Source organism: Cynocephalus volans, chromosome 8 (genome assembly GCF_027409185.1).
Source record: "Cynocephalus volans isolate mCynVol1 chromosome 8, mCynVol1.pri, whole genome shotgun sequence".
NCBI lineage: Eukaryota > Metazoa > Chordata > Mammalia > Dermoptera > Cynocephalidae > Cynocephalus > Cynocephalus volans.
Window position 1 is genome coordinate 29521324 of NC_084467.1, and position 12278 is coordinate 29533601.

At 52.2% G+C, this 12278-nt stretch overlaps 1 protein-coding gene across 2 annotated transcripts in view; it reads right to left on the bottom strand.

The window, feature by feature from the left end:
- Window positions 1-12278, bottom strand: part of GRIK3 (glutamate ionotropic receptor kainate type subunit 3) — a 213674-nt gene that overhangs the window by 40062 nt on the left and 161334 nt on the right. For both annotated transcript variants that reach the window (XM_063104311.1, XM_063104312.1), the window contains exons 8-9: window positions 7980-8087; window positions 4478-4591 (exon numbers count right to left, since the gene is read on the bottom strand). In XM_063104311.1, the coding sequence (XP_062960381.1) occupies window positions 4478-4591; window positions 7980-8087 (222 nt within the window). The remainder of the gene's footprint in view (window positions 1-4477; window positions 4592-7979; window positions 8088-12278) is intronic.

Below are 12278 nucleotides of genomic sequence, written 5' to 3' on the forward strand. Positions count from 1 at the left end.
TGGCCTGTGGCTCTGAGGGGCCAGAAAGGTAGTGTCAGGGCTCTGTCCATCTGTCTGTCCAGAGCAAGGCACTCTTAGCACCTAGCCCCAGGGCTCAGGATAGGAGAGGATAGGTGGGATTCGGGGCAGCCCCCACAGAGCTGCTTCTTTCTGCCACCTCCAGATTCCAGGGAAAAGAAAGAGGAAGAGAAACCCCTCTCACCAGGGGTCTCAGATCCAGGCCCTGTTCTTTATGGGCAAAGCAATTTGATATTCCTGTACTGGAACCTTGGTACCTGCTTGTCACTCAAAGCACGGTTGCCCTGACAACACCCTCCCAGACAGGCAGGGGCCTGTGCTCTCAGCAGAAAGTGCTGGCGGTGATTCAGGCTGCCAGGCTTGGGGGCTGGGTTTTCAGTTGAAACTGCTGGGGCTGGGCCAAGATGGGCCACTCTCCACCACGGGTGCAGCTGCTCCAGACAGCCCAAGCCTGAGAACATCCCGCAGGGCTCCAGGACATGCAGACAGTGCTGAGCCTTTCGGGAACATTCCCTGGAGCAGCTCTAGGTTTTAGGTGGCCCTCGGCCAGTCCTTGCATGGGAGTGGGCATCTCTCTCCCAGGAGACTCCAAGCACTTTCAGCTCAACCCAGAGTTTCTGGGAGGCCCATGTAAAGCTGTGTGTCACCTTCCGTCTCCATCAGAGATGCTCCAAAGTCATTCCCTCCGTTCCTCTGCCTCCAGTAAAGACTAGGCTTCTCTCACTGCCCCATAGGGAGAAGCAGAGCTGACCCTCCAATGATCTCTGGGCAGCTGGGAGGGAGAGCGCTGGATCATGGGTCACCCCCAGACCATGTGAGTATCTGATACTGTGTGATGGGGTTGAGATGGCTGGCGGTCCCATCCACAGGCAGTGGAACATCTGCTTGAAGTGAGTCAGTAGCCATGTCAGGGGTAAGGAAATGGGTCCACGGTCAGGGCCAGGAGATCAGACTGTGGCCAAGGCAGGGATAAGGTGGTGGTCGATCTGGAGTTTTGTCTCAGTAGGAGACTAGAGCTATGAGGGGCTCAGAGGTCGTAAATCCCAATGCCTCCAGGGGCCAGTCAGGGAACAAAACTATAAGCAGCAGCCAAGTGTAGACAATAGGGAGGGGTGGGGTCTGTGGTGAGCCAGGGAGTGCCCACTGGCCTGAAAGGCCTTCAATGTGAAGTCAAAGTTCGTAATATAATGCACCCTATGCTAGAAACCACCTGTGTTTCCATGGTTAAGGGTCAGTCTTTGGTGAAGTTCAGTGCTCTGCCTGTGGACGGAAGCAGAGGTTTTCTCTAGAACACTCACTCTGCATGCTGTGTTAAACCTGAGCTTCCTGGGGATTGGATTTGTAGTCCACAACAATGAATAATAATATAGCAACCACTTAGCACTCACTCTGTCCATTTATATTTATCTATCTCTAATCCTCTCAACTCTGTGAAGAAGGTATTATTATCACCTCTCTTTTTCAGATGTGGAAAGTGAGGCATGGGGCAGGTAAGCAATTTCTCAGGGCCGTACAGCAAGCCTATGGTAAAGCCAGTACTCCAAAGGTCTGTGGTCTTAACCATCACACAGTTCTGCCCCTGTGTCCTGGTCACACTGCATGTCCCAAAGAGCTGCTGGGCTCATGTCTGTCCAGATGCTTGCAGCTAAGGGGCAGTGGTCCTGGCTACAGCCAAGAGGGGCTTCTCTCCTGCCCTATCCTCTGAAGTGCTTGGGAGCCAGCTAAATGCTGGCGGTGGGACCTCTGGTGACCAAGTGAGTACAGCAGGACAGGGACCTTTGCAAGAAACTGAGCATTCCCAGGTCAAGATCATGGGGCATCTGCTGGATTCTGCCTGTGCAGAAGGGTTTTACACCCTTGAGATCAGGCTGCTGCCTTTAAATAAAATTTAACCCTGGGGCCTTTCAGAGTGCTTGTATTTTGTGTCCTTTTGCTGAATTGTCCGTAGCTGGCTTCATTCTGTTTAGAGTATTGTGTTGTGACCGAATCTCCTTAGCTCATTTAATCATCTCTTCACCTAATCTCTTAAATCATACGAGCTTCACCTTTTTCTAATCCTGCCTTGTGAAAAGTGTTTTATTTATATCTCACATTTTATGCAGCTCTGCTTTGAATCTTTTACCACCTTTTTATTATTTTATTTTTACCCTTTTATATTTTAGCTTTGTCACACTTTTATCCTTTTGCTTTTTGACATTTTGGTTTTACATTTTTTACCTTGTCTAGTCAGAGCTATAAATTATTTAATTTTTCATCTTTCTTAATATCGTTCCTTTTCATCTCATTCCTGATCTTCATTTTCTCTTTATTATTTTTCCTTTTAGCCTTTTTATTTTGTTCTCTGTTAACTCTCCTTTTATCTTTTCTATTTTTATCCACATCAATATTCCTTTAATTGCTCATCAGTCTTCACTCTAATCCCTTTGCTTATTTTATTTATTTTTATTTTTTACATTTTACATTACAGTTTTTCTCCTGTTCCTGTTGAGATCTTTTGACTTACTGGTTTTAGCAATCTCTGATTTTTATATTTGTTTAGTTAACACAAAGCTGATCAATAAAAGCTGGCAGGATGTGTGATTGTGAGGAAGATACCAGCGGGGGTCTTTTCCCAAAGAGGGAGTAGGGGTCTCCCCGACCCTCCTCTTGGCTCTGTCAGCAGCTTGTCTGTCAGCACCACGAGATCTCTGTCGCCTTGAATGTGGATCGTGTCAATAATCATAACCCTGGGGACTGGTGATGAGACCCACAAGCTAAAATTCCTCTCTAGATGTGGACAGCACCCCTGGTGTCTACCACTCACTGGGATTCCTAGAAGAATGATTTTTTTACTATTACATCTGCTATGGTCTGAATTTATGTTCCCTCCAAAGCTCATGTGGAAGTTTGATCCCCAACGTGGCAGTGTTGAGAGGTGAGGCTTTTGGAAGGTGACTGGATTGTGAGGGCTATGTCCTCAGGAATGGATTAATCCATTCATGGATTAATGGATTAATAGGTTAATAGACAGGTGGGTTATCACAGGAGGGGCACTGGTGGCTTTATAAGGACAGCAAGTGAGCATGTTAACATGCTCTTGCCACCCTTGCCATGTGATACCCTGTGCTGCCTCAGGACTCTGCAGAGAATTTCCACCAGGAAGGCTCCCACCAGATGTTCTCTCTTGACCTTGGACTTCCCAGTCTATGAAACCACAAGAAATAAAATAAATTCTTTTTCTTTATAAATCACCCAGTTTCAGGTGTTCTGTTGTAAAGTGACAGAAAACTGACAAATACAACATCACTTCCTGTTTCTTGGCATCCACCACCCAGCCACTGAACACAAACATGAAGAGTCACACCAGAGAGGGTGGCACAGGACCACTTGCTAGGGCCTGGCTGAGCTGCCTGTGGTGGGGGAACAGGTGGAGCAACACTGTTCCAGCACGTGGAAGGGGCCCAGGGCACGAGATCAGCTGCTCCAGGTTCCATTCTGTTGCAGCTTTACTTCACCCAAAGTGGGATGAGCTCCCTTTTGGAATAACCTTAGCATGTGGTCCTTACAAACACACTTGCTTTATTATGACGAGAAGCGGACTAGGGCCAGTCTGCATTCAGAATGAACTATGCTGTGACTGGGCTGCCTTCCCCCGAGATGGCCCGGCTTGGGTCCCCAAGAGCAGGGCTGTGTCTCTGAGGGGGTCTGTCCTGAGCCTTTGGACACCATGAAGTCTTCCAGGAGGGACTGGAGCATGTGGAGTGGGTGCAGCACTGGTCAGTAAAAGGAGCACAGAGGCCTGGGTCTGTCCTCCTGTTCACCCCTGAGCTCCGAGGTGCTGAGAACCTGGGAGAGCCCAAGAGCCCCTTCTTGGACTGAAATGGGTCAGGAGAAGGAGGGCACTATTTGGTCCTGGGGAGTGGAGGGAAGGTGGGATGCAAGTCCATTTGGGTGGCCATGCCTGGCAGCTCTCAGGACAGGACACTGTAGAGTGTGGCAGGAATATAGGCTCCCAGCACCCACTGGGCACTCTGGGTATGGCCCCAGCACCCAGCTCAGCTGGGGTGAATTGTGGGGAGGGAACTTTCCCTGGGAACTGAGGTGGGAGGCAAGCCCCAAGTCCTGTTGCAACAAGAGTAGCCCCCTTTCTTTCACCTCCAGCCTGGATCCTACTCAGACATCGGGGCAGGGTGTGGGTGGGGGTACGACGCAGAGCGTGGGGTCTTCCACCTGCATCTGTGAGCAGAGTTGCTGTGCTCCTCCTGCTCTCTACGAGTTTCTGAGTGACCCTAGATGTTTCCACCTTCCTGCAGCCCCCTCGCCACCATCTTCTGGCCTCCCAGCAGCCTCATAAGAGGTACCCAGGCTGTGACAGGTGGCGGGGATGGGGGGGTCTCTCTCTCTCCAGCCAAGACGGCCAATTCCCTGCCACCCTCCCCCCCAGTCAGACAGTCCTTCCTTCAGGGGCTGCAGCTCTTACCAACACTGTGGTGACGACGAGTGACCTGTTTGTCAGAGAGTCGGTGACATTGGGGCCTCGGCCTTTGGCAACCTCTGTGATATTGAGCCCATCGGCAGGACTCCAAACCCCAACCTGTATGGACAGACAGAAAGGAAACAGGGTTCTGAGTCCTCAGTCTACCCATCCTTTCTCCACATCAACCTCATTCTCATTTGTCATGAGCATCATCATCACTGCTAATGTGACTTGAGCCAACTGTTCCAAAGACATCCCTGCTGCCTTCCCTCCATGCCCCACCCCACGGAGGCCCCCAGTGCAATGTATTAAATCGCCCGAACTTTGCCACCTTCCTTTGCTAGCAAACCCATCACAGCTGACAGGGAAAGCACAGAGGGAGAGAGACAATGCAAAGGCAGCCCCAGGGATCCCAGGGGAAAGCAGCCTGGGGCTCAGCAGATGCCAAGCAGGCAAGGGTTGGGGAAACCAGGGGTCCTGGGTCAGGGCTGAGTCCTGCCTGGGGACATCTCCTGGGGAAGACCCAGCTGCTCTCTGCCCCCGGTGCCAGCTCCCGGGCACCAGTACCCTCCGAAGCCCAGGACGGGCCTGAAACAAGGGAGCTGTTCACTAAACATTTGCGCACTGAGTAAATGACCATGAGATGTGTCATGTCCAGGAAGGCAGGCTGGGGTGGAGGCTGGTCTTTATGGCAGTTTCAGGGCTGGCAGTAAAAGTGAGGGGGATGAACCTCCCTGGGGGCCTTAGATGCCACTGGGTTGCAAGGCAGTTTGCTTTGTGGTTTTACTTCTAAAGTTGGCAGATAGCCTGGCCAACGTGGCATCATCTCTCCCCCTACAGCATCCTTATTGATATCAGGACTGAGGCTGGATGGAGGAAAGGAAAGGTCACGTTTACAAATTGTCCTAAAGCCTTGAACTACTTGAAGGTCCTTTTGGATCTAACTTTACCCAGCTCTGGTCAGCTCAGCTCCTTTCTCTCAAGGAAGGCGTCAGCATGCCCACTCTGTCCTTGGCCCAGTTGGGGGTACTCTGGAAACTTAATCAATTAAACAGAGAGGCCAAATGCAAACACCCCATTCAGAGAGCTGTGCAAAGCAGATAGCAGGGAGACATGTAATTACGCTTGGGTAATTCTGCCTTAATCCTCCCAAAGCCACCGGCTGGAGCTGGCTGGATCAGCTATGACCCGGCTTAGCAAACAGAAGTGATAATATGGGAGGCAGAATGGCTGTGTTTGGGGGCTCAGCAACCTCTCAGGGCAGGATCTCTGCCTACGTAGACTACCCAGAGCCCCAAGGAGAGGAGACAGGTGCACAGCCCAAAAGAGGCTCTTCTCTAAAGTGGGCCGAGCTCAGAGCCAAGCTCAGCACAAGGGTGCCTAGCATAGCTCCCGGGTGCAGGAGGTGCTCAACAGACATCTGTCCAGAGGCTGCATGAGCAGCAGGACCCTCACCCCAGCAAGCGTCTACTGAGCTCTGACTGCATGCGCTGCTAGATACCAGGTGCCCTGGGGATGTAAGGACAGTCAGGACTGAGGATGTAAGAAAAGTCACCTGCAGAGGCTGTCTGCTCACAATCTGGGTGGCTGTGACTAGGAGCCTCTGGTGGGTGATTCTACAGGCCAACTTTTGTCCAGGAATAAGAGAAAGAGTTTTTCTTGAGTATTAGCTGTGGTCAGTTTGTATCAGCTGCCTGGAGGGCTGTTGGGAGAAGGATGCTGCAGGTGGGCTCAGATGGAAAGAGGGCTCCAATGATCAATTACTGACACCTGCCATGGGCTCGGGAGTGGGAAGTGGTGGCATGTGTGCCATCTAATTGCCATCCCTAGGATTTCCGGCTATCCCCAGAGATAGACAGCTGAGAGAGCCAAAATGCAGCAGCAACCTGAGTGAATGCTGTATTCACTGCAGTCCTGCTAGAGGAGGAAGGGCGTTCTCCATCACTGCAGGGGCTTAAATAGAAACTGGAAGATCGCTTGATGAGAACTCATATAGTTTGTATGGGGTTGAACCAAATGGCCTCCATGAGCTTAGGAGTGGAGGCCACAGCCCCTGTCCTTAAGGGACTGATGCTATATGTGGCATGGAATAGTTGCAGAGGAATGAGGGGTTTCTCTAGCCAACCCCTCCCTGCACAGTGGCCTCCATGAGTCAGTAGGAAACTCAGCAGTGAATGCACTCATCAGGGCCACAAAGGGCAATGAGGCCTGTACTGTGAGCCAGGCAAAGCCAGGTCTGGGTCCGAGGGACAGAAGCCACATCCTATAAGCCAGGGTAACAGTGTGGCAAAGGCCTGGAGGTATAGAAGGCAGGGTGTGTGACTGAACCGTGGGGCATGTTTCAGGGAGCATTGGAAACTAGGCCAGGAGAGACCAGTTTGAGGCATTTCTTGGAGAGCCTTAAAGGCCTAGGGGAGGGGCGGAAGCTTAATGACTTGAGGCAGTTTCAGAGCAGGGTAGAGCTATGTTTGGGGAAGCCTCATCTGTGTGTACCCTCGGGTTGGCTGGAGGGCTCAAGAGTGGAGGTGGGGAAACCAGAGCAGGATGTTACAATAACCACGTAAGAGGTCTGAACCAGAGCAGTGCTGGGGAGGAGAGGAACCAGACTCCTGAAGGCCCAGAGGCATTGGAAGTGGCCCCTCCACTCTCTTGGCCTCTGCTCCCTGCATTTTACAGAACTCACCTTGCAAGGATGGAGAGGTACTCTTGTGGCTCTCAGGGACCAGCCTATAGTGGGGCAGGTGTGTCTGAGCCCCCCTGGTCCTAGGTCCCAGGATGCTGAGAATCAGGGGTGCATGTTAAATCCCCTTCCTTAGCTTAGAAGCCTGACTTTGACAGAATATGCTGAAGGTTCCCAGGGGTCAGACTGGCCTCATTAAAACATTTCCATGTTAGTCAGATGGGAGGCACTAGCCCCAGCCTTGGAAAGGAACCGCTTTCCCCGTCCAAACTCTCTGGAGTCACAGAGGCCTTAGAAGCCTGCAGTGGAAGAGGTCAGAATCCATGTACTTCAACCTTTTTCCAAGGGTAAGAATCACCTCCAGTCTCCCAGACAAGCAATTGTTCTGTCTTTGCCTAAATGCCTCCAGTGACAGTGAGCTCCCTACTCGCCAGGCAGGCACACCTTGGTGGTTAGAAAGTTTCTTTTACCCAAGGACGTGTCTGTCCTACTCATGACAGCCCTGCAGAGACTTAGAGACAGCCTGTCCTCCCCACAAGCCTTCTATGATGTTTCCCAGGCAAAGCATCTCCGACGGCGTTGCTCAGAGTGAAGCTGCAGGTGTTCGCCATAGCTAGGACACTGGCTTCTGCACCCCCCAGTCTGACCAGGCCTTCATGTCCTCTGGCGGACCCACAGAGGCACAAGCCACGCTGGATCACGTTAAGCTCTGAGGGGGCAGCTGGACTGGGTCCTGCCCCTGCCTCTGGGCCTCTCTGGGGCCTGCCGTGGGGGTTTACGGAGGCCCTGCTCCTCTGCCTGACCCCCCTCTCCTGAGCTACGCACCTTCTCCAGGCCATCCTCCTTCAGGCTGATGATGTCCAGATCAAAATCTGTCCGCAAGCCACTTGTTTTGTTGAAAACAATCCGTCCAGTTAATCCTTCCCATTGAGCCTGAGAAGGGGAGAGGGCAGAGAGGCAATTCCTCGGGCTCATAAATCATCATTCGGTACAACTGTACAATGCTTCATTTTAATTACTCCTTGCACTGATACTGCTCCCCCAAGACCATGATTAATTAATAATCACCTCCATCATTGCTCGGGCTGCAGTGCGAGCCAGCGATTTCCATAAATTCTATTATGCTCTTTAGCCAGCCTTACATTTGCACCTTCTCGTGTACAACATCGATCTCAGATGCGCTCAAATGAGCCCCCGCCTTGAAGCCATGGGAAGGGAGAGCCTGTGTCAGATCCCTGGAGAGGGGCAGAGAGGCAGGCGGGCAGAGCTGGGGCAGAAGAGACCCTCCAGGAGGCAGAAAAGCCAAAGGGCTAAGCTGGCCCTGGCTATGAAGTCAGACACTTGGAGTAGGCCCCAGAGAGACAGGGGAGACCGAGGTCACCTCCATGCCCACAGCCTCAGCGCCATGCATGTTGTTGTTAAAAACGCTGGGGTCAGAACGCTGGGTTCAACCATGATTAGCAGTGTGACCCTAAGAATTTCATCTCACCGTTGCCTCAGTTTTCTTACCTATAAAATGGAACTAATAATACTATCCATCTTACCAAAATACTACGAGGATGAAATGAGATAAATCATGTAAAATACTGAGAACAGTGCCAGGCACAACATGAGCCCTGAATAAATGGTGGTTTTTGTTATTTTTTGTTGTCATTAATATCATTAACACAGACAGAAGCAGGTAGAGGTTTGGGCAGATCTAAACTGTAGAAAGCTCCATCTTCTAGATCAGGGGTTGGCAGACTACGGCTGATGGGCCAAAGTGGCCCCTGTCTATTTTTGTGAACAGTTTATCAGCTCACAGACATACCCATGTGTTTACGTATTGTCTTCAGTCGCTTTTGCACTGCCTGGCCCGCAAAGCCTATTTTCTATCTGCCCCTATTTACAGGGAAAGTTTGCTGACTCCATTCTAGATAATATCTTTCCTGTGGCCCAGAGCATTAACTCCACGACGTTCACACTGTTCATGTCATACAACCTCTGCAGCAGCAGCCCTGGGAGGCGGCCCAGGTGAGGATCATAATTCCTATTTAACAGAAGGGGAAGCAAGCCTGGTGGAGGCTGGGAGTCACTGGGGCTCACACAGTGAGTAAGAGGTAGAGGCAAATCGAACTAGGGGTCCCAGCCCCCCCCCCCTCAGTCTGGACCTGTTTCTCTTCTCTTCCTCCTGCATGGACTTAGGATGGCAGCCAGTAGGAGTTAAACACCCAAACTTACTGTGTCTCTGAGAACACACCCCACACATCCTGGAGTCCTTAGGAACAAAGGTGGGCTGGAGGCCAGTGGATGGGAGAAAACCTGGGAGCTCACACACCCAGCCTGGGCTGGAGCAAGGGTGGGGGAGGCAGGGGCCATCCAGAGAGGAGGCAGCAGGACAGCTGAATACGGGAAGCCTGGCTTCCAGCCTCGCTTTGCCACATTGGGTCCCTACTCACACTGGGGCCATGCTCCTTTGCAGATTCCGAGAAAGGCTCCCCAGCTCCTTCCTGGGTGAGTGCTCCCTGCACCCACGCATACACTAACAATTCAACCCACATGTTCATGGGTTCACAGATCCATCCCAAACTAAACTTGGGAATCTCCAAGCACTTGGCAGTTCTAAGATACTGCAAAGTCTTCAGGATAGATGGGTAGATGGGCAAATGGGCATACTAACTCAGGCAGAGAAGCAGCGCCTTGGAGGGGCCTGGGAGTCTGGAAAATAGATGTGGTTAGAACGTGGGCTTTGCACAAGTGCTTTAACCTCTTTGATCTTCAGGAAAGGAAAAGTGACTACTTCACAGGTATTAGAAAATGTGTATAAAGTGCTCAGCACAATGCCTGCATAGACAATCACGATTAAGTGAAATAGATTATTATTACTCCTTTTTTGCTTTCACCCATGGAGCTCCCTTGCATTAGGGCTGGCCCTTGGCTGGGGAGGGAGGGGTGGTCACTTGGGCCAAGGCCCAAGGCCCCAGTAGAGAGCTGATCCCCGAGGGCTAGTACCCTTCTCTGCATGAGCTCACTGAGTGCTCACTGTGATCCTGCCTCCTGGTTTACAGATGCAGACACTGAGGCTCAGAGAGGGACTGAGATAAGCAGGTTCCAAGTACCAGTGGGGCAGGGCAGATTCTCTTGCTGCTGCAGTAGCAGAGCTGAAAGGCCTGGGGTCACAGCGCCCGAGGTGGAGTGGAGAGAGCTTACATGGAGCCCAGGGAGCTGGGACCAAGGGGTTGGGACAGAGATAAAAAGACGCATCAGAGCAAGTGGAAACCGCTGTTTATGACTTCACAGGGAGGCTCAGCCTCCCCCAGGCTGGCTGCCCCAGGCCCTCCACCTTCCCTTCCTCTGCAGCCCCCACACCCTTGGGCTATCTATCTCCTGGCCCCCAGGGGAAATCACAGCAGGGGCCTTCAAACCTGTACTCTGAAGGAAGCCTTTCTCCCTGTCAGCTACAGAGGAATTAAATGCCAGCAGGTGTGTGGCCTATCTATGGGCGGGTAGGCAGGGGCAGGGCAGGGAGCCGCTGGCAGCTCCTCCCCGTGACATTTCCCCCCCTGCCTGCCCCCTCTAGCCCGCGCTCAGGACTTGCTAAATGAAAGATGCTTCACACGCTCTGAACTCCGGCCTGGTATTTTCCAGCTCCTCTCGGAAATGCCAACTCTTTAAAATGATTTACTGTCACGCAGTCAGATACAGAGACAGGCAACTTGGAAATGGTCCAAGGGAAGACTGTGTGCTGGACTCAGGCAGGATGCCCAGGTTCTGGTCTTGGCCACTGTGGGACCATGGGCCAGCCATGTGGCTAACTCTGGGCCTCAGCCTCCACAGCCCTAAAATGAAGATAAGATGGATGTTTCTGAAAGGGCTCTGTTAAGGAGGGTGAGTGGTGAGGGTCATTCACTGGGCCTGGTGCCAGGTCATTCCTAGGAGGGTGTATGGAGCTCCCCTTTCTACCGGGGCAAGGTACATCTGCTCCCTGCAGGGATTCACAGCTGAACCTCAAGATCCCAAGGGGTGAGGGCGAACAGGGTGGGTGTCCCTGAAGCAATGTGCCTGGAGACCCTCTAGCTGGAAACCCACCACCACACAGGAAGCCAGAGTGCTAATAGTGGTGGTGACAAAAACAACGGTAACAGCAGCCAGCCTCGTCAGCACCTGCATGTGTCAGGCGCTGTCCTGAGTACTCCACGCACAGCGCAACCCGCTTGACCCCCGCACAACCCTCTGAGAGACGTGCTACTGTGATCTCCATTGTACACAGGAGGATGCCGGGGCACAGAAAAGTTCAGGAGCTTGTCCAAGGTCACACAGTTACAAAGTGCCTAAGCTTCCAAGCCATTTTTGCTGGTCCCTTAGGCTCCCAAATCTCCCCACTGAGCCAGAGGAGGGACAGGGCAGCATTGTGGTCTGGGTCACCAAGACGCTCATGGCAGCCTAGGAGGGAGGTGTCAGGAAAGGGGAGTCAGGTCCTAGACTTCTCTGAGAGCAAGCCGACGGTCACCCAGTCAGCCAGGCCTGCTCAGGGCTTCGCACAGTGGGACATCCTCTGCAGTTCTGATGCGTTGGGTGAGAAGGGACTGTCACGGACTTCTTTTATGAAAACATCTGCTACTGGAGTCCCTTCTTGGGGTGAGGGAACAAGAGCTAAGGACTTAATCGCTCCCTCACAATGACCTTGAGCTGGTGTTTGCCGGGCAAGGAAACTGACACTCAGGGTATCCCATAACTTGCCTAAACCTATGAGAAGGGGTAGAGATGAGATCCAAAGGCATGTGTCCAGCTATAAAGCCTATGTCATATGCACATTCCTTCTAACAGTGTCCTAACACACAGGAGGGGCTGTCATCGGCCTCTTCCTGAAGCAGGAATAGTGAACTCAGGAGCTCAGAAAAGCTGAGCTGGCGAGGTCCTCTGTTAACTGTCCTCTCAGAGCCACCTTCCTTTGCATGTGGCATCGCACTCATCAATGTGATGACTTGATGACTGCCTGCCGCCCCCCAGGTTGTGAGCTCCGTGTGTGTGGGGGCTCGACTCTTTTAGCCCCATTGGCCCTCAGTGCACAGCTCAGTGCCTGGCACCCAGCAGCCCACAACAAAAGGCTGTTGAATGAATGAATAAACTTCCAAGGCAGCTGCC